At 55.8% G+C, this 21,875-nt stretch overlaps 2 protein-coding genes across 3 annotated transcripts; one reads left to right on the top strand and one right to left on the bottom strand.

The window, feature by feature from the left end:
* Positions 1-48: 48 nt before the first annotated feature.
* muskelin (muskelin 1) lies at positions 49-10,651 on the bottom strand. Of its 2 annotated transcripts, none has more exons than XM_037236945.1 (15): positions 10,567-10,651; positions 9,045-9,118; positions 8,573-8,642; positions 8,164-8,306; positions 7,331-7,529; positions 6,461-6,760; positions 5,716-5,850; positions 4,985-5,098; positions 4,238-4,404; positions 3,678-3,858; positions 3,151-3,351; positions 2,811-2,890; positions 2,135-2,246; positions 1,496-1,635; positions 49-1,091 (listed from the first exon to the last, which is right to left on the bottom strand). In XM_037236945.1, the coding sequence occupies exons 1-15, from the start codon at positions 10,627-10,629 to the stop codon at positions 818-820; spliced, it is 2,253 nt and encodes a 750-aa protein (XP_037092840.1). In that variant the 5' UTR covers positions 10,630-10,651; the 3' UTR covers positions 49-817. The 2 variants fall into 2 exon arrangements, with proteins under 2 accessions (XP_037092840.1, XP_037092841.1); XM_037236946.1 differs by having other exon boundaries at positions 3,678-3,849.
* A 168-nt stretch (positions 10,652-10,819) lies between these two features.
* Tsr1 (Tsr1 ribosome assembly factor) lies at positions 10,820-21,221 on the top strand. The gene is made up of 14 exons (XM_037235424.1): positions 10,820-10,906; positions 12,687-12,802; positions 13,650-13,920; positions 14,743-14,959; positions 15,342-15,551; positions 16,066-16,275; positions 16,618-16,783; positions 17,109-17,339; positions 17,913-18,130; positions 18,464-18,724; positions 19,198-19,308; positions 19,748-19,860; positions 20,078-20,172; positions 20,928-21,221. Exons 2-14 carry the CDS (start codon positions 12,706-12,708, stop codon positions 21,128-21,130), a joined length of 2,403 nt encoding a protein of 800 aa, XP_037091319.1. The 5' UTR covers positions 10,820-10,906; positions 12,687-12,705; the 3' UTR covers positions 21,131-21,221.
* The last annotated feature ends 654 nt before the right edge of the window (positions 21,222-21,875 follow it).

Below are 21,875 nucleotides of genomic sequence, written 5' to 3'. Positions count from 1 at the left end.
CAAGAGCACAACGAAACTTTTATCCCTACTCGAGGAAAACCAGACTGACTCGCTGCAGCATACTGTATGAAACATTCCATTCTCACACGGGGCACCGAACACCTGGCTATCCAGCGTCCGACTGTCTGACTGATCGCGTCACCCAGCACCGCCTGCTGACTAGACACGCGCACACTGTGACGCCTCTACGGGGCGGCTGCACGCGCCGCGACGCCGCATATGCATCGCTGGTGAGCAGACAACTACGCGCGAGTTCCTGCAGATTAACACTTCCTGGAGTGTGACCAGCAAAAGGCGACGCTCCCAGGCCCGACGTGCAGGTGGCAGCCGGTGAGTACTTGCAGGATGATTTCAGCTGAGCTCCCCACCACGCGCGAGTCGTGCCCGCGGCACATGGCGAGACGAACGTTCCACTCAGGCGTGCCACACCAAACGTTGGCGCAGTGGCCAGAGTCAGCCTCTTAAACCGCTCACGACTGCTGTGAAAACCATGTTAAAGCTAGCTCTTTATCGAGTTCGTTCTCTCTGCTACGACGCTGTCCGTCTTCCGGCTGCGCTCCGGTAGCTCTCTCACTGATCAACCTTCAGTCACGCTTGGTTTACATTTCCCGGCGGCGCTCTCAGAGCCGAGCCGTTCGTTGAAATCGTTCGGTGACGCTCCGCTCACTCCCGTCGCGACCTTCACTGCGGAGGCGCGTCGGCTGCGCCCACTGTCGCGGCCGGCCAACAACGGAGCCGGCGTGCGCCGGTCCCCATGACGGCCTGTTCGATGTCGGGAGCCGACCCGGCGCGGCAGGCGAGGCGGCGGCTGCGCACCTCACTTGTCCAGCACGATGAGGTCGGTGAGGTTGGTGCGCGGCTGCGCCATGTCGGCCGGGAAGAACACGGTGAGCTGGTCGAACAGCTGGGAGCGGGCGCGCCGCCGCGGCTCCGTGTCGGCCGGGTCGGCCGGCGGCACCGCGAACAGCCGGCTGGCCAGCAGCTGGAACTGCCGCTCCTGCTCGGCGTCGGCGTGGTCCACCGTGCTGGCCAGCTCGGTCTGCAGGTACTGCAGCGCCGCCATCACGTCCTCCGTCACCAACTCCTCGAACCTGCAACGGCGCGGCTCGAGTCACAGGTCTGCCGGGTGCGGCCAAGCCATGTGCAGATGTATTCCAAGATGTCCCTTCTCCTTGCCCCTGAACTTCCATTCCCCATATTTTACTCCCAAATCCTTTGCTTACCCCACTGCACCCAAATGAACTGTGGGACATAACGTCATTGCGATTAGTGCAAGAATGCCCAAGAGTCTGTGCGCGTTCAACTATCACGATACCATGCCAAATTTGTAACGTCTCGGCCAGTCCGGCCAGACTCGTCTGTCTCAGATAGGTAGCCCCAGACCTCCCACGACTGTTTTTACCAGGCACCCGGCCCATTCCGTCCGTAACATCATGAAAGAGGCCCATGTCATGCACGCCACACACGTCCGCGCGGGATCGGCTGGCTGACTGACCTCTGCCGTCGGAGCAGCAGCTTGCACTGTCGCAGGATCTCGGTGCAGGTGGGTCGCGTCAGCTTCAGCCGCCAGAAGTCGTCCAGTCGCATCTTGGGATTGCACTTGCGGCCTGGGTTGCCGCCGAACAAGTAGAACACCTGCCGGCCAAACGCCAGGCGGTAAGAGATGGGACACCCGGCCGGCAGCCACCGAGCGGTGAGACACGGACACCCCGCCGACAGCCGCCAAGCGGTGAGAGGTGGGACACCCGGCCAGCAGCCACCGAGCGGTATGAGACGGGAAACCCGGCCGACGGCCAGCGAGCGGTGTGAGATGGGAAACCCAGCCGACGGCAACCGAGCGGTGTGAGATGGGACACCCGGCCGGCAGCCACCGAGTGGTGTGAGATGGGACACTCGGCCGGCGACAACGGAGTGTCGTGAGACACGGATAACCGGCCGGCAGCCACCGTGCGATGAGACAGGGACATCCGGCCGGCGCCGCCACAGCTCGGCAGCGCACAGCGCGCTGATGAATTATATGTCACCTGCATCGACGTGCGGCATTTGACGGCTCAGAGACCACGCATCTGGCGCACGGAGACAGTCACAGTGTGCGTGGCTGGACGGCGGGCCCGCCAGACGGGCGGCCACCCACCTTCCGAATGTGGTCGAACACCAGCTGGTGCGCGAACCGCGGACACGGCTCCACCAGCGGCCGCGCGTCGTCGCTGGGGCCCGGCTCCAGCCGGTTTCGGTAGATGCACGACCTGGGGACGGCATCAGCGCGCTGAAGGCGCCGGCGACCCAAGCACGTGACATTGGCGTGAGGCTGTCGCCGACGTAACCATTCAACAGACTCCCGGCGACCCAAGCACGTGACCGTGGCGTGAGGCTGTCGCCGACGTAATCATTCAACCGACTCCCGGCGCGGCGTTTGTATTTCCACTGCAGTAGGTCTGATTAGCCACTTGCAGTGTGATCGTTCCTCCGATCAATGTGCAAGGCGGGGATTACACCCTAAGGAGGGGAAGGGGCAAGTACGGGGTAAATACCCCAATATATAGATGCTTGACGGCACATCACGGTCATGCGTCGGCGGAGCAGTCCATGTCGCGTATGCGAATAGGGCACCCTAAAACGACGGTGAATTTCAAAAGACAAAAAGACCTATGACTGGTGACTGAAGGTGACTGGCGACCAACGAATTGGACTAAGTCGTCTACCATCCACCCACACTCCGTCACGGCGTGTGAAGAGAAATCTAAGCACTAGCTAAACACAACGCAATGATATCGCTTGAAGCAATGAGCTAACTGGGAAACCAGACTGACCATTTGTTTTGCTTGATGTCGTACACCCAGAAGGAATTCTTCAAGTTATCCTCCTTTTTCTCTTTGTCCTTGCTGAGACCCTGCAATTATGAATGCGTGGTTTGTTGCGTCCGTGCGCGGCTCCCTCCGTTTCCATTGACGCTGCGAAGATAACCAGTGGGCACCCCCCGAACCGCCACGAACAGCCTGCAGCTACACTTCCAACAACGAAAGCACTCAACACGTTCCCCGCGGTTTGCCAGCCCCGCATCCGTCCCGGTCGCTAGCGCCAGGTCCAGACGGCGGCCGGCAGCTGTCCCAACGCCCGTCAGCGGCGCATCGAGCCACGCGGCCGCCTCACCGACAGCACGTGTATCTCGGCCTGGTCGACGTCGATGGTGGCGCGCTGCGTGGTGCCGGCGGCCGGCACGTCGGAGGCGCCGTCGCCGCGGGTGCCGTCCGAGATCACCACCAGCTCGTCCGTGTCCAGGCAGTACGTGAAGAAGTCGTTCAGGTACTCCTTGTTGCGCTGGCCGGCCAGCACGTACAGCAGCCGGCTCTTCTGCGGCGTCGGGGCGGCGCCCGGTCACGGCGGGGAGGTTGCGACGGGCCGGGGCGACAGGGCACCTCCCTGGCGTGTCAGCATACTAGCACAGGGCGTGCGCTGACTGCACCGCGCACCGCGAAACGAATCCACTCAACAGGCGACAGGCGTCCACACACGCGCTGTACACAACAACAAGAGCCAGTGCGGACGAGTTTCTGTCATCTCCAACACGTCTCTTCCGCCGGGGTCGGCGGCCTGCGGGCCCGCGGCGAAGGCTGCGCCAGTGCCGACCCGTCCGCCAGCCCGGACGAGCAGCCTAGAAGCGCCGACAGGACACTCACGTGATCGAGAAGCATGCAGTGTGAGACGCGAGACCGGATCTGGCCCGGGCCCGCGTGGTGGCCGTCCGAGCGCAGCAGACCCCACGTGCTGGTGGCCACGTGGAAGGCGTAGAGGCCGGAGAACACGGGCTCGACGGAGCTGAGTGTGCCGGTGCGGTCGTCGAGCGAGCTCCTGGCCACACTGGCCGGTCACGGCGAGCAAGGGTGGGCGCGTCACCGCCGCCCACCGCACGCGCCTCCGCACGCGCCCATCCACCACGCAACACAGACGTCAACGAAACAAGCCTAACGCAACAACGAAAGAGGAGTGTAACAGCAGACGCATGCGGAGCAAAGACCCACCCTTCCAAAGCATCGATGACAATAAGTGAACATGAATCCTCATCAATGACTTCGTCATAATCGGCTCGCTTCGGCCAGAACACCGACACGCTAATACATGCGAAGACGCCTGGCCACATCTCGGCCATACTGGCCAGCTGTCCTGGCCACATCCCCGCCACACTGGCCAGTTGCGCACCCGGCGTGTCCAGGACCGGCCGCGATGAGAGGCCACTCACGAGGCGGTGCAGGTCAGCTCCTTGCCACCGAACACGTAGATGGTGCGCGTGACTGGGTCCAGGCACATCTGGTGATCGAAGATCAGGTTGGGTCCGCCAACGCTGGCCGTGTCGTCCGTGATGAGCGTCCACTTGCGACAGGGGATGTCGTACATGTAGAAGTCACTCTGCGGGAGGCGGCAAGACGGGGGGGGGGGGGGGGTGAGCGCGCGGTTTTCGGCGCGGCGACGAGCGGCGACGGCACCGAACATGCGCATAAGAGGAAAACTGACGCTGGGACCGGGATCTGGGAGCAACTGGACTGAAGATCTCCATCCAGCATCTGCTAATGAATCTAACCACGTGCACGCAAGAGACGTTTCCAGACTGTCTGGCAAATGACCGCGTCGCTGAGAGCTGAACCGAGACTGGGTGTACGAGCGTCGAGCCGACATTGGTGCGGAGACCTGCATACTCTACGAAGATGTGCATTATGCGGACTTGCGCTTCACTGCGCATGTGCAGAATACGTTCCGGCGCCGACCCAAAGTGCACGGGGTTACTCGATGTTTCGATGTTACTCGATGCTTCTGTTGACTGAACTTCCACTCGGCGAAAAATGCAAGGAAATCAATCCACCATAAGTAAGCGACAAATTTATAATCTAACCCCGTCCGGTACTAAACATAAACCTAATCATATGAGTTTTGAGCTTGCACGATGTGTGGTGTGAATCGGCCACAAATGAAAACCGGCTCGTTAACTTACCCTGAGATTTTCCGGTATTCGCTGCGAAGAGTCGACGTATCTGCCCAGAGTGAAGATCTGCTGCCTCTCCATGTCCAGACACATCTTGTGGCAACTGCGGGCGCTCGGACCACCCTGTGCAGGAGATCGCTGCGTACAACAACTGTGCCGACTTCGGCGTCACTGAAGCACAGCTCATGCGCCTGGCCCACAAGTGGATCATGTAGATGCGTCTGTGCGACCGTTATAGAACCAAGCTGCCTGGGAACGGTGCCACGCGCATCACTACTGCAGCCACCACGTGCAACAACATTATCGGACTGATGTAAACACATGAGTTATCGGACTGATGTAAACATGACCTCATGCACCGCAAAAACACGCCATGCTTCCAGCTACCGCTCCTGCAATGTGTACTGTGTGAGCAAAAACTCACGGACCTAACAAGATGAACCTCTTTACGCTGACACATACCTTGCCAGCTTGCCACCCTGTCAGCTGCATTGAGAAACGCGATCTATGTATGGTACTATTGCCCATCACGAACCCATTAAGCCTCCTTCAATTGATATAGGAAAACAGGAAGCATCGTCCTCCGTTGCAAGCCCCACGCGTATCGTCATGCATGACGTCTGACGTCATGGCGTCCGTGCGTCTCAGTCTCCTGCTTGATAACGCGTGACATTTTGCGTGTTGATGAGGCCTGTTGCGGCGGCGGTGTCCCGACCCGTCGCACCGCTCCACGTGCCCACCTCAGCTGCCGTGTCGGCGGAGAGGCGCGTCCAGCGGCCCTGTTTGATCTCGAACGCCCAGAAGTCGGCCAGGTCCTGCGTGCCGTCCCAGCCGCCCAGCAGGTACATCACCTCGTGCGCCGGGTCAAAGCACATCTGAAGCGGCCGGAGCGGACGCCGTCAGCGGGGCGCGGCAGCGCGGTACGGCCGGGCTGCGGGAGAGCGGCCGCTGGCGACGGTCGCATGCTGCAGCGACGTACACCCCCGGGACGGGGTGATCCCAGGCACGGACCGGGCTCGCCGGTGGGAATGCATCTGAACGACTGTCGATGCATCTGGGCGTGGTAATTGTAAACAAGGCCCGCCCAGAAAGCCTTATCTGAAATGGCGATTTACTGACCCCAGCTACCAGCAGTTTGCAGCAGCATGTGGACAGAGTAAACATAATTTGGCATCCCGTATGTCTGCAGACGTGAATACATCTCGCGTTTTAAAGAACAACAACCTGGAGATGCATGTGGTACACTGAAAGCACCGGGCACCCGGCCGTGTGTTTGACCGGCGAGTTTCAGACTGCCCGTACCACTTATGGCTATCATGAAACACATCGCATCCACCAGACACCACACCCGCGCCACTGCCGTCGCCACCACCGTGCGACCTCAGTCGCCGCGGCGCCGGTCCGGACGCAGCGCGCGGCACCCGGCCGTGACCTCCGGACAGCCCGCGGGCCGGGTGCGGCCGTGACCCCAGACGCGGCGCTCACCTGATGGCCGCCACGCATGCCGGGCCGGTCGGTGCCGGGCGCCGGCACGATCGGCAGCCACTCCGGCCGGTATTCGTGCTGGCCGATGTACTCGCGGAAGAGGCCGCGGTCGTGCGCCTGCTGCACGGCCTCCTCCGTGGCGCCGAAGTCGCCCCGCTCCACCAGCGCCGCGTGCAGCTGGGTGAGCAGCGGGTCCTCCAGCTGCACGCGCGTCCGCTTCTGCAGCGAGCTGAACGCCTCCTGGTAGTTCTGTTGCCGGAAGTGCTTCAGGCACAGCCGGATGGCCTCTTTCTCGCGGTACTGTCGGGGGGAGGGGGAGGGGAAAGATGTGATGCAGACATGGCACCCCACCGAGCTACACACCTGGTAATCTGGTGAGTTGGTGACAACGCACGTGACAGCCTGGGTTCTAAGGTAACGACTTCCGCGCTAGATTACCTGACCGGTTCTGAGAAATGCAATGCCACTTTAACACGAAGTAAAGAGCCCCTGCCAACTGGAAACATGCACACTTATCAGCTAACTGTCCAGTCACCTGAGCCATCAATCTAGGACCAAATTATGTCAAAAACATTGACCTTAGCAGCCTTGGTGGTAGCTTAAGTCAAGTACATGAATGCACTAAAAATGCATCAATGCAAGTAATACATGCCTACATGTGTATGTACATATAAATATATAGTATTGATACATGAAAACCAAAGGAACATCAAAAAGCTAGGGGCAATATACCGATTATCGTGCATCAGTATCCACCATAATCCCACTTCATGGCTGTCAAACAATTCAACAATGTACTATACCATACAGTGCTGTATCACTATATGTGGGATGGAGGTTGCCGTAGCAAGCGCCGACCAGGTAACTTACCGCCGTGAACCAGTCCATGTGGGGCAGCACGGTGGCTGGGTCGTCCACACCCCACAGCTCCACATACCAGATGCTGTAGTTGAAGCTGGGCCCCCATGAGTGCAGGGGCACCACCTTCACATACTGGCATGGGAAAGGGTTGTTCTCCAGCTTGTACTTCAGGTAAAACGTCTCTGGCTGGTTATCATTCTTGAGACCGCTGCCAAATGGCCACAGCACGGGTCAGTCGCGTGGCACAGCAGTCATGTTCAGGTATTGAAAGCTTGCATGTTTTCTCAAAGAGCCCCATGTGACAGGGCTGTGCTAACTCAAGGGTCGGCAAGTGGCAGGAGGGGAGAGCCAAACAATGTCATTGGTTGAAAGAGAGCATGATCAAATGGGGTGGACAGTGTAGCAAAATGTCAGCAAGCATACCTCACCTAATGTGTAACAGGAACAAGAGTTACACTTCAGGCAATCAGCAAAATGTCAGCAAGCATACCCTCACCAATGTGTAACAGGAATAAGAGCTACAATTCAGGCAATCAGACAGAAAATCCCACTTGGTATTGGAGTGGACAAATTATTACTGAGAAGGTGCTCTAACATGCCTATAATGCCACACAGCCCCAGGACAATACTACACACTCCACCAGTCAAAGTCAAGGAGCAATTGCTTTAGAATCGTCAAGCGCTGACACAAATCAACACACAAGCCTCCACAATATGCTGTTGGTATCATACTCATACATCTCTGCTACCATTGAACACTTCTGGTCAAGTTTCATTTGATTGATTAGCCAAACTGGTCACAGTTCACACAGCTGGGAACATGATGTGATAATAATGATCACCTGTCAAGAAGCTCAATCATGTTGTCCTCACAGAGGCCTCCCAACACTTTGAACTTCTTCAGGTTACAAACATGGGTCTTCTCATATTTTCCAAATGTGATTGTCCTTAAAATTGCAGGTTGTTTCAGCTTCAAAATTATGTACTGCAAAGCAAGCATGCTTGGTCAGGAAGTGCAACAACATGATGTAAGGTAGTGGCAAAAAACAACCACCCCTGAGCTTCAAATGATGAAGAACATCTGAAAGCTTAGCACACTGGTCTACCAACCATACAAGAATGGCAACATAGAACATCTACATATTCAGAGACAGCTCAACACCAGGTGCCAGCAAGAAACTATTAAATTAAATGGTCAGGGTATCTAACAGCTTGCCAACTTGAACATTTTGCTCTTGCTAGGGCCTTTACCTGTGGGGGATTGTTGTTTTCTGATGACCATCTTGATGCTTGATCACTTGGCTTATCTTCTGCAATGTTTCTAAAGGACAAGAAGTCAGATTTTAACAACATGCAAGCACCTCACAAGACAATGCTTAAAGCAAAACTGATACCCAGAGGCTTACACTAAGCAACATTATTTCCATGCAGCCCTTGGGAAATAAAACTTACAGTTCAATTGGCCAAGATCCTACCTTATGGCTTGACTTGACTATGACTATCCTACCTATGACTCTGCTGGTAATGATAATGGTAAAGTATATGAAAAATACAATATGTAAAATACTAAATTAAAGCAAAATCATCTGATACCATATTGTTTTCTGTATGATTTACCACACAACCTACAAATGCACCAATGTTTCAGTGCATTATAACACCATATTTTTTAACAGGACAGCATAGCTAACTTTGTGGGATAATGGAACCATAGACAACTTACTTTGGAACATATCCTCCTGAGAAACTTGAGTAGTCATGGATATCATATGACAGCTTCAACATTTGATCCATATTCTGAAAAATAATCCAACTTTAAGGCCAAACATATCAAGCCGCATGCCTGAGCTATTAAGGTCTTCTATTACTTATCATGTGATCCAAAAAAATCACTTGAAATCTGGAAATAAGATGATATGCAACAGCTAGAAAAGAAGTAAAGCACAGATGTCGGCCTGAATCCTATAGCCTGACTAGCTCTGGATCCCAAGCAAAGAATTAGGCTAATTGGGCTGATGACGAGCTGAACACAATCCCGCTACCCACTCAACATGACTGGTAAGTCCTGAAACATGTATACTAAGAGCAGAACTTGCCCTCTCCACCAACAGTGCACAAACATCCTGGTCAGGGCGTACACTGCTACCTCATGTTAAAAAAGAGCATTGTACATAAATCACCGTTTTTAAGGTAGAACATATCGTACTTAATCGTAAAACAGGTCATCTAAACTCTTACCTTGGAAGTTAAATAACTATGATAGGGAACATCCCAGCGCCGCAAACATGCATCAACCGCGACCTGGCACCAGCCATTGCCATGCATGATCACAACATTACTGCGTGATCACATTACTGCACATCAAGAACCATAAACATGTATGAGGCCAAGGTAACAAGAATCCAACGAAATATGTTTCTTGCGTATCCAAGCATCCAAGCAGTCTTCAGTATTGTTTGTAGATTGGTTGACATGGTGGGGAAATATGACATTTTTGGGTGGGAATGAAAACCAAAATGTGAATATGGCGGCTAAACAAAACTTCTTATACCGTACATATATGTGGCATGGGACATGGATGCCAGTGGGACACTGGGTTAAACGGGATATGGTGAGGGGGTAGGTTAGGTTAGGTCAGATTGGGCTACGTTCTGGACTTTTCTGGCCTGTCTGTTTTGTAAACATACCTAGACGTGATAAGAAACATTTTTCATTGCATTATTATTGTTACCTTGGCACCATACATTTTTTATGGTTCTTGATGAGCAGAAATATTGTAATTACATAACAATAACACAGAAACAGCATTGGGGAGCTAAGGCAGTGGGGTGCGCGCAGCGCTCTGGAGCTCACTACCGTTGTTATTAAAATTTGAAGGTAGGAGCATGAATCTACCCGTTTTACGACTATTTACGATATGTTCCACCTTTAACGCAATGAATGATGTACAATGATTTTTCCAACATAAGGTACCAATGTATACCTACACCAACATGCTTTATGCCCACGGAATTAAACACATAATTACACGCCAAAAGTTGGGTGTCATTATTCTTTTCCAAACACAGCCAGTCTCCAGAACTGCCGCTTGTTTGGTTGCCCCAAATTGTTTGTCGCGTTCAGCCTGTTGCTCTTTAACTGTTTCCTTATTTCTGCAGGCTATAGCAAACCAACATACGCCCCATCCGCCGACAGAACACAAAATTCGCTGTCAGCCAGTAAAGACAACGTAACAATTGACTTACGACAACCCCCAATTCTGGCCGTCCCAGTGCACCACGCTCCAACACAGCGCTCATAACGCTCATAATCCCACGCGACGCGCGAAGAAATTCGCTTCCCAGTGCCTTTCGATAAGATCAAGGTTGTACCAATTGGTTATACTTCAAGTACTGATATGGTAGCATATAGTCACAAAAACTTATGACGTAACATACTGTCTCAAATATGGCGTGGATGCGACATAAGCATTCACGCACGCTGCGCCGCGTGGACGCAATTGCCTTGGCCTTTTTCCTTGCGTTGCTTGCTACGGACCTGTGTTGTGAGATGGCATGTGTGACTGCGTGTGGAGGGCTCCGTTAGGTAAATGTCCTGTGCTGTTTGGTGTTCAGTAAATGTTTCGAACACTCTGTAGTGTTTTCTACCCGTTACATAAGGATACGTGTGCAGGGACAGCGAACGCCGAAGAGCACGCATCATTGGTGCGGTGAACCTCGCATGTGCGGTCGATAAGTTCAGACCAGGTTAAAGTGCACTGATTGTTGGCTCATTATTGCATGAAATGTGCTTACGAGTGCTGTTTGCCTAAAACCACCATAACATTTTCATGAATCCCTGAAATAGTGGCTCTCTAGATGGTGGATGGTTCTCCTTGGATGGTGGATTTTATGGTGAATGTGCACCAGGCTATGGGGGCACAGAATTGCAGTGCACATGCACTTGAATGGATGGATTTCTGGGATCAGTGCTCATGCTAAGCAGTGTCTGTTGTGTGAGCCTGGACCCCTACCATTTGATCATGTGATTCTAGGCAATAGCAGAATGTGGTGGTGAAAGGTTAACATACTGTGATGCTCTGCATGGTCTGTCACTGACCCTTAGCATGACCAGTGTCACTGGCCACAGGTCATACCTGTCAAGGTCAAGCAGCAAGTGCCTAAACCAACTCATACCCACCCTGCCACATGTTGGATTCATGAAACTGTCTGTATTGCATTTATAGGTAGGCTGTCAGCAGCTAACTTGTTCTCATGTCAACACTCATTTAACAGAAGTGGCTGAAGATAAATATGGATGGGAAAATGTATTGTTTTTTCAGCTTTGGATGAACACAAGCTCACATCAGGGGTGGTAAAAAAACCTGAAGGTTTTCTGTAATGGTTTCTTAACCTCATTGCATAGCCATGCCAAATGTTGCATAGCTGTCAACAATTGAATAGCAGATCATTTTGCATCACAAATTTAGATGTACCTTGTGAGGTTGCTGAGCTACTGCAGGTCAAAGTCAGGCCATGGATCCAGTGAAGTCAATTTCTAGAGAAGCCTTCAATCTGATGCAACAATGGAATGTTAGATGAAGCTATACATCTCTGAGATACTCTCTTAGACAACATGACATTTGGATGGATGGAGCCATACATTTCTGAGGTACTCTCTGAGACAACATAATGATTGGATGAATTAATTCAGTTGACCTAGGATTAGGTATAAAAGTCAGACCAAGGTCAAAACCAACCTGTTTTATTTCTGTAGGGCGTAATGTTTGGGGTAGTTTCTGGTGCTCATTTTGAATTGATTGATAGCAGAAACCACATTTTACATCTTCCATGAACTTCTTAAAGGTCAGAGGAGTTCACTGACCTAAAATGACCCAGTTCAACATTTTGTGTTTAGGAACATATGCATAGTGAAATTTGTGTTCCTTATTCAAATGCAAACATCAAAGCAGTTTTGTATGATTAGGGTCTCCTTAACCTGCAAAGGGTCAAACAAGGTTACTGACCTTTGATGAGCATGGGACCTTTTCCTTAGAACAAGTACCTAGGTTCTGGGGGCACTCTGGAGACCAAGCTGGAGTTTGACCTTATTTGGCCTGAAGGCCATGATATATACACCTTAAAGTTTGACCTAAGGGCTAAGTGAGTTCGCATATGGGCCAACACACCTGCTTCACTTTAATGAAGTTACTGGAAGTTGTTTGTCCGCAAAGATACTACATGATGTTATATGGAATCTTTGATGTTCAGACTGCTGCAAACATGGAATATGGCAGAATATATGGTTCATGATGTCATGGATGATGGTGGTATAGATTCTTTGTCATCTGGGCTGCTGTGAACACTCTTGATATTTTGTATTTCAGGTCAGAAATAAATATAAACATGCATTCCCATCGAGCATCTAGCCTGAAACAGCAAAACAAGCAGCACAAAACTGGCAGACACAAGAGCAACCGGTCTCTGGATAACATCAGCAAAGGTGTGTTACAGGTGTTCCCATGTCTTCAATAACATTGTTTCTCTAACCACACCTTGCATGCTGTGTGGCTAACTCCACCCCTGAGTTGTGGCGATGTGTTGGTGAGGTTAGTAGAAAAGACTGCTCTAGACAGCAAACTTTCTCCTTTTAGAAAATGTGCTCATCAGGATGTCATTGTTTGATTGTATCATGAGGGGTTTGTATAACGTTGACGCACGGCCAAACAAGCCATGCGAAATTACCACAGTGGCACTCACCTGTGATACTTAATTCTTTGAGAGATGGCAGTGGCGTGCTTGAAGTGGTCACGAGCCAAATATCGTGATGTACTTGTGTTTTCGTCGTTTCTCGTGGTGTTCTTGCATATTTATCCGTGAGTTTAAAATGTTTACTTGTTTTCACATACTCAGCTATGGTGCGAAATCATGACTGAGATTTGCACAGCCTGCTCAACATAGGTTGATAGCCAATTGACGTCTACTGTACTTGGAAGTCGTGATCCTGCATGCCAGATCTGAGCGGCCGGATGACAATATTGTTACTGGCCTTGAACACCAATACTGTTACTGGCCATTGGGGTTGCAGGATTTGAATGACATTGCTATGACGTCATGCATGCCTGACTGGCTTTGAAATAGTCCGCATGAAGTTGTCTGCACATTTTCGTGGGCATGTAGCTCAGAACGTAGAAGGATGTAGCTTTTAAGACGGGCAAAGCTGTGAACTACACTGATTGATCTTCAAAATGGCTATTTTGGTTTGAACCCTGTGCAAACATGGAGCGCACCCTTCATTAGCAGCTTTCAGAGAGTGATGCGTCATGGCTGCCCACCTGACATCTCGGCAGGCAAAGTTCAGCTGAAGGCACTCACCCGACGCAAGCAGCATGACCAGAAACGGCATGAGCGGCGACTACAGGCGCGCCAGATCCGCGCCAACAAGCGCCAGGAGGCGTTGAACCGGCGGCGCGCGCTTGGCACGGCCAGCACGCCGCCATTTCTGGTGGCGCTGGTGCCGCTGCACGGCGGCGCGAGCGCGCGGGAGGCGCTGGCTCTGCTGACAGCTGCCGAAGCGGACCTGACGGTCACCCAGTCACCGCAGGGCGTCACCCACATCAGGTGAGCGGCCGCTCGGGCAGCCCTGGGGCGTGCCCTGAGCGGCGCCGACCGGGCAGCGGTGTGCCCTGAGGGCGCCGACCGGGCAGCGGTGTGCCCTGAGGGCGCCGACCGGGCAGCGGTGTGCCCTGAGGGGTGCCGACTGGGCAGCGGTGTGCCCTGAGGGGCGCCGACCGGGCAGCGGTGTGCCCTGAGGGGCGCCGACTGGGCAGCGGTGTGCCCTGAGGGGCGCCGACCGGGCAGCGGTGTGCCCTGAGGGCGCCGACTGGGCAGCGGTGTGCCCTGAGGGCGCCGACCGGGCAGCGGTGTGCCCTGAGGGGCGCCGACTGGGCAGCGGTGTGCCCTGAGGGCGCCGACTGGGCAGCGGTGTGCCCTGAGGGGCGCCGACCGGGCAGCGGTGTGCATGCACCCGGGCTGGGTCAGCCCGATCACTGATCACGATCCATGAACGAGGGGAAGGAAACGGCCAATGAAACTGTGCGGTGATTGGTTGTAACGATAATGTTTGTGGCATGCGCCGAAGAAAAAAAATGTCTGCGTGATAGACATTGGTCCGCGCGTCTTGCATGTTGACTATTTGGATGGCTGTAGCATGGCTGTGATGCCAGTAATACTGATCAGGAATGAGCGGCGTGTTGCCGGCAGGCGCCGTGCAGTGCTGTAGAGGCCGCCTGGCGACGCCGTGCAGTTCTGTAGAGGCCGCCTGGTGACGCCGTGCAGTGCCGTAGAGGCCGCCCGGTGACGCCGTGCCGTGTTGTAGAGGCCCTCGTTGACGCCATGCAGTGGTGTAGAGGCCGCCCGGTGACGCCGTGCCGTGACCCTCAGTGTGGGGCGGCTGCGGCGTCGGCTCGCCGTGATCTCGCCGCCCGGCGGTGACCTGTACGCCACGCTGGACGCGGTCAAGGTGGCCGACTGCGTGCTGTTCTTGCTGGGTCCGGACGGCGCCGACGAGGAAGGCACGCGCATCCTCTCGGCGGTGTTCGCACACGGCGTCTCCTCGACGATGCTGGCCGTGCTCGGCCTACAGCACGCCACACCCAAGGTACGCACGGGATTCAACGTTGTAAAGGAGGCGCCGTTGGCGTCCGTAACGTTATCAGAAGCGTGTTGCACTTGGGACCGTGATAATGAAACGGAGTTCAGTTAAGATCGTGATGTTAAAATGAGACCATGATTACAAAATGCGATCACGGCCGTAAGTAGTTTGAAAGTTGTATCGCTGCCACTAGTGTTTATATCTGACAGTCATCAGATATTACATGAATGTGTCAGAATACTGCAAACAATGAGGGACGTACCCCTTGGCAACGGGAGCGCCACTGTCATCTCCGTTGTATTAACGCGCTCACTCACAATATCTGCATTTTTTGCATTTTTTTCTGTGCATCGTCCAACGTGGTGACGGCCATCTCGCCCTCCCGCAGCGCCAGAGCGAGGCCAAGAAGCAGATCCAGAAGCAGCTGGAGCGCTGGTTCGGCAGCCAGGACGGCCGGCTGCACGTGCTAGCGGCGCCGTCGGACGCGTCGGCGCTGCTGCACCACGTGACCAACGGCAAGCTGCGCCCGGTCACGTTCCGGGAGCGACGGCCGCATCTGCTGGCCGAGCGGCTTCAGTTCGAGCCGGATCCCGAGCAGGTGAGCCGCCGCCGCCGCCGCCGCCGCCGGTGCTCGACTGTCAGACTGTCACGCTTTCGCCGCCGATCGGCCGGTTTATGCGCAGTTTGTGATGCTAAACGTACTTTCGTATTTGGCGTACAAAAGGAAAAGTTTTTTTCGTACTTCGTCGGTGGGCATAAAGAGGGTTGCAAGATGCTGACGTCTACACAAAACGTTGGCATCCATCCGTTGCACGTGACCTTAGTAACTATGCGTGCGTGCTGAGAAAGCCATAGACGGCTGCGGCTGAAGTTTGAGTTCACGTCTGTTTGCGGCGCGGGCTGGCACTGTCGCTGATCCCTACGCCTGTGGTGGCATCTTCTAAGCTGTCACTGTCAACCAATGGCGCTCAAGTGAGATAGAGGACATGAGGATCGTGAGGAGAGGACATGAGGACATGAGGATCCTACTGAGCCGCGCGGGCTGGACGCCCCGTGACGCCCGTGCTGACGCTGGCCGCCGCTGTGGCGACAGGCCGGCTCCGGCACGCTGACAGGTGTCCGGCTACCTGCGCGGTCGGCGCCCGCTGTCGGCCAGCCGGCTGGTGCACGTGTGCGGCTGGGGTGACTACCAGCTGTCGGAGATCACCGGACCGGCCGACCCGCACCCGCTGGCCGGCCGGTCGCGCGCCACCGCCGCTGCTGACCAGGCGATGGCCGACGCTGAGGAGCGGGTGCTGAGCCGCGCCGACCCGGCCATACAGGTCAGTGTGCCGGCTCGCACGCTGACTCGCCGACCCGGCAGTGGAAACGGACCGGTAGCGATCACGTCGGCTAAAAACAAGTAAAAATAGACCTGGAACATGCCGAGAGATTGAGCTGTCTGTAGATAGGCGTACAGCAGTCATCAGCCCGTCGCCTCGCATGTCATCGGCGTGTCGCACCTCTGGGGCTGATCCGCGCGCGCTCTGCCCGTCGCGCCTGGTTGTACCAGTCTCGGGTGAGCTGGCTTCACGCCGGCCGCCGTGTGCGGTGGTGCGCGGCGTCCCGTCGGCGCCGACAGCCGGCCCCTGCCCCGACCGCCCGCCTTGTCCGGCCGCCGGCAGGAGTCGCTGCAGGCGGAGAACATGCCCGACGAGCAGATGGACGGCGACGAGCCGTGGCCCGACGACGACGCCCTGCGCGACGCCGAGACCCTGAACCGCGTGGCGCGCCGGAAGCGGGTGCCGCGCGGCACGTCAGAGTACCAGGCCGCCTGGATCGTGGACAGCGGTGAGGCGGCGGCGGCGCACAGTGGCCGCTGGGTGGTCTGTGTCGGGCGGGCCCGCGTAGGGACGGACGGGTGGCCTGGTCCCGAAGGGCAGATCTACGAAGGTCCTTTGTGTTGTGCTAGCCCTTGTGCAGTGAAAACATGCTCAGACATATGGTTGTGCCTATCGTCCTATCCCCACAGTAGGAATGCGGGCGTGCTGGCGTTGTGGCGCTGGCTCGTGGTGTGCCTCGCTCCCGTCCACGTTCATGTCGTGTATGTTGAGGGGGCCGGCCGTGCCGGCTGGCCTGGCCCTGTTTGCGGAGCGTGACGCTTGCTCTCCCACAGACGGCGAGGCAGACCAGCCGGACGACGCCGACTCGGACGGCATGTCGTGCGACGACGCCGACGAAGCGGCAGCGCCGGCCGCTGCCGATGACGACGAGGACTCGGCGTCGGACGACGGCGACGGAGGCGCGTCGGTGGCGCCCACCGAGTCGGAGGCGGCCGTCGACGACGACAAGTACGACCGCGACATGGACCTGGACGAGGAGGCGACCACGCTGAAGAAGATCCGCGGTGAGTTGGGGCCGCGCGGACTGAGACTGGCAGAGGACTGGGTCGACTAGTGGTGGGTGTTGGTGAACTGGCGCCCCATGTCCGTGTTGGTTCCGGAAGCTCCTTTGAAGTACAGTAATTTTATGCAGTATGAGTGGTGTCGGATGCGGCAATCATGGTCAAGGAGAGAGAAAAAACACCGGCTTTTTTTAAACAAACTGGGGCTTTCTGAGGGACATGTTATTGAACTATAAGGCTCCCCTTTTAACCTCCGATCAAATGTTTCGTGAAGAGATGCTTTTATTCAAAGTGGTGTTCTGCTGATCTAGAGTTGATGGTTTGAAAAAGTATCATGCTTTTTGTGAGATCACTCACCACAAGGAACAGACAAAAATATTGTATGAAGTCTCCACGACCCTACGGTGTGAATACTCAGGCTTGCCTATTCCATGTAATTGCTACGGATGACTCGTGGCGCTACAGTGCCCTTGTATTTCTCATTGTATCGCACATCGTGCTGGAACGTCACAACAAGCCTGCTCGCTCTTCATTCGCACCGCCTTCTGCACTGCTGACTGTGGCGCTGGCCGACAGAGGCGCGCGAGGACGAGCAGTTCCCGGACGAGGTGGACACGCCCAAGGAGGTGCCGGCGCGCGTGCGTTTCCAGAAGTACCGCGGCCTGGCCTCGTTCCGCGCCTCGCCATGGGACCCCAAGGAGAACCTGCCGGCCGACTATGCACGCTGCTTCCAGTTCGCCAACTTCGAGCGCACGCGCCGCCTAGCGCTGGCCGAGGAGCCGGAGGGAGCCCAGGTGGGGCCGGCGGGGAGCCGGTGGGTGGTCGTCGAGCGCGTGTGCCGTCTGGCGCTGGCCGAGGAGCCGGAGGGAGCCCAGGTGGGGCCGGCGGGGACCCGGTGGGTGGTCGTCGAGCGCGTGTGCCGTCTGGCGTTGGCCGAGGAGCCGGAGGGAGCCCAGGTGGGGCCGGCGGGGAGCCGGTGGACGGTCGTGTCGAGCGTACGCGCCGCTTTGGTGCAGGCCGTGCCCGGTCAGCTGGATGATGACGTATGGGTCGTGTGGGTCCGGGTCCTTCCTGCACCGGCTGAGTCCGGCAGTGCGTTGTCTGACTCCCGTCCTGTGTTCCGCCAGCCGGGTCAGTACGTGTCGCTGCGGCTGCTGAACGTGCCGTCGTACCTGTGGTCGAGCCGGGACCCGGCGGCGCCGCTGGTGGTGTTCGGTCTGCTGGCGCACGAGCAGAAGATGTCGGTGCTGAACTGCGTCATCCAGCGGCACGCCAGCGGCCATCAGCGGCCGATCCGCGCCAAGGAGCGGCTCGTGTTCCACGTGGGCTTCCGCCGGTTCGCCGCCGCGCCCGTCTTCAGCCAGCACACCAACGGCGACAAGCACAAGGTGGGTGGCCGGCTGCCGCGCTGCGCCACGCCGCGCTGGAGCGGATGCGGATGCGAAACTCGGAGCTGGCGTGTTGCCTAGTCCATGCAGCCACGTAGGAGGCACGGCTCTGTGCTGGCACAGAATGCCCCGCGCGTTCGTACGGTATTCAGTTGAGGAAGTTTCGTATGTAGTCGGCGTGTTTTGGTACAGTGATGTCAGATGTCCATTGCTTCGCTGCTTGGTCGCCTTCGCGAGCATCCCAAGCACGATAGTGCGAACCGCTCTAGGTATCCTGCTGTTGGCATGCCCCGGTCGTCTCTGTGGCAATGTTTCCACTGTAAGCAGAATGTGCCGGGTCTGCGGTCCCTACTGACCGGCAGCGCCACAGAGGCGGTGCCGGGTGCTCCCCACCGGTCCGGCTGAGCGCACCACACCCCGGCAGTCTGTCTCCCGCTCGCCCTCACCCTGCACCGTCCGGCCGTGCCCGCCAGATGGAGCGCTTCTTCCGGGCGGACTCGGCCGTCGTGGCCACGATGTTCGCGCCGATCGTGTACGGGCCGGCGCCGGTGCTGGTGATGCAGGAGGACCGCGACGGCAGCCAGGTGGGATTCGCAGTCTTGTTCGTTGGTGCTCATGCTCAATAAGAAACTCGCGTGCATAAGGTGTTGTGAGGGTAATTTCTTGATCTTGCCAACACTGTCATCTTTTTTTCTGAAACAATGTTAGGTTTGTGGCTAGACAATGTCTAGTGTTCGTGGTGCTCTCCGAATAGGAGGCTCTTTTCCGTCCAAGTTAATTGATATTGCTCGCAAGGTATTGTCTGGATTCCGACAGATCAATTCTCTAAAGCTGCGTGCATTATTCAGACTCAAATTTATGTCATTCTTCATAGTCACCGCATGTGCCAACGGAAATCGTTTGTAAAAACCGAGCACGAAAGCCGCATGCTCTCATGGAAGCCGCTTTAGTACGCAGCTGCCTTTCCGAGATGCTTACGGTACGGCGTTGGTCGTATTTCACCAGCCCCGTGTCCGTCGCCAGGACCTGGTGGCCACGGGCTCCGTGCTCTCCGTCAACCCGGACCGCATCGTCACCAAGCGCGTCGTGCTCAGTGGCCACCCGTTCAAGATCAACAAGCGCTCGGCGGTGGCTAGGTGGGTATGACGGGGAACGCGCCGGTCCAGGCGGTGCGGGTAATGATACGATCGGTCGATTGCGCGCCGCAAAATGTGGTTTGCATCGTCAATGTTTTCGGTTTGGCTCATTGTGTCATTGCTATGAGTTGCAAAATGGCAAGTGATGTAGACCAGGCACATGGACGTCAGTTTTCTTCTTGGCATCCTTGCTGAAAAGCGTGCGGCCGTTTCACAGATATATGTTCTTCAACCGGGAAGACATTATGTGGTTCAAGCCCATCGAGCTGAGGACCAAGTACGGAAGACGGGGCAACATCAAGGAGCCGCTTGGTGAGTTGGCTGACTCCGGCTGTAGGGAATCATCTGGAACCACTGCCTTAGGACTGGCCCATCTCAGATGACAATTGTTAGACATTCGCATCGTGTCATGGGCTCTTGTACGTCATAGAAGTGGTGATGTATCTGTACGGATGCATATTGAAACATCCAGAGATGAGAGTCCAAAGATCCAGAAATGTCCAATGGTCAGAACCTCCAAAATCGCTGCATCCAGCGTTCATAACGTCCAAAAACCTCCAATGTCCCCTGGACAGGCGAGAATCACATCAAAGCTCGCAGCACCCAAAATTCATAGCATCCAGCGTTCGGGACGTCCAAAGGTTGGAGGACAGTGTCAGTCAAAGCCAATCAACTGAACGTCGTTGTCGATTGATGTTATGAACATCGAATGCTGTGATCTTGGACGTTGCGTACTTAGATGCTTTGAACTCCGACAGCTGACACGGAATTGGGCGCAATTTTGGTGTGGTGGACGCTCAACTTTACGACTTTTGGACGATAGCAGCACTGGACGCAAAATTTTTGACGTTTTGATGGTTCCCCATCTGCTTCTGCTGCTACACGTGGTTCTTTTGGATGCATCCGTTGATTCCTCCTCAGCGACAGCACGTATTCAGACTAATGTCCCCATATATCATGCGTACTGCTCAGCTGCACCTGCGTGAGCCTATCATGCAGCGCGTTCGCGGTCGTGCGGCTGCCCAAGTGTCCATCTTCCGTCTCTGACGACTCGCCGCTCCCCGCAGGCACGCACGGCCACATGAAGGTCGTGTTCAACGGGCCGCTCAACTCCCAGGACACCATCCTGATGATGCTGTACAAGCGGATGTTCCCCAAGTGGACGTACGACCCGTGCGTGGCCGCTCCGCCCGCCCTCTACAACCCGGAGCGGGCGGCGCCGTTGCCACCGCTGCCGGAGGAGGCCGACGATGACATGGTGGACACCTGAGCCCCGCAGCCGGCGGGTCGGTCTCGGCTCTCGCGGCGATGCTGTCAAACCAAACACGGGCGGAGAGTATGAAATATACCGTGTATTGGATGCCCCGTCGTGCAGATCGGTGCCATAACAACAGTGCTGGAGACTCCGTGCGAGCCCGTAAAACGCGTCCAAAAATATACCCGTCCGCTCGTTCCTGAGCGGACTCTGTCCGTCAAGGCACAGACAGTTATGCATATTGTAACAAACCCCAACACCCCATTCACAGCCATCACACAATCATTGGTTACCACGGGCGGAAGCCGCGAGCGTACTGCATTCCCCGGACCGGTGGGCAGCAGTGGTCGGGCGCTCCGCCGCGACCGGCTCGGACACCGCCGGGAGCGGCACAGAGCCGCGCATGCGCACCGGCCTCCATCACATGTCAGCAGACACCAGACTGGCGACAGACGCAGTAGAGAGCTCTTCATACACCGGGACACTCATCCGCAGCCGCGCGTCCGCCGGTCGGCACCGTAAGTCCGCGTATGTGGTGAAGCGTGCGAGGAGCCCGACCATCGCACATCTCCCCACATCATTTCCTCACAACAACGGGTGCAGGCTGATTATTGCCTCGCAGTACCCTGTCTTTGTTCTACTGTCACGGCGAGCCGCTGTGCGTGCGTGTCTTCAAAAAATCACGCTATAAAGCAGTCGTCCCACCGTCTGACGTCAGGCAAGAGGCTGTTCTCCATACGAGGCGTGTTTGGCACGCGGC

This window comes from Pollicipes pollicipes, unplaced genomic scaffold (genome assembly GCF_011947565.3).
Source record: "Pollicipes pollicipes isolate AB1234 unplaced genomic scaffold, Ppol_2.1 Scaffold_7261;HRSCAF=8764_pilon_pilon_pilon, whole genome shotgun sequence".
Lineage (NCBI taxonomy): Eukaryota > Metazoa > Arthropoda > Thecostraca > Pollicipedomorpha > Pollicipedidae > Pollicipes > Pollicipes pollicipes.
This window is presented reverse-complemented; position numbering and strand designations above follow the sequence as displayed.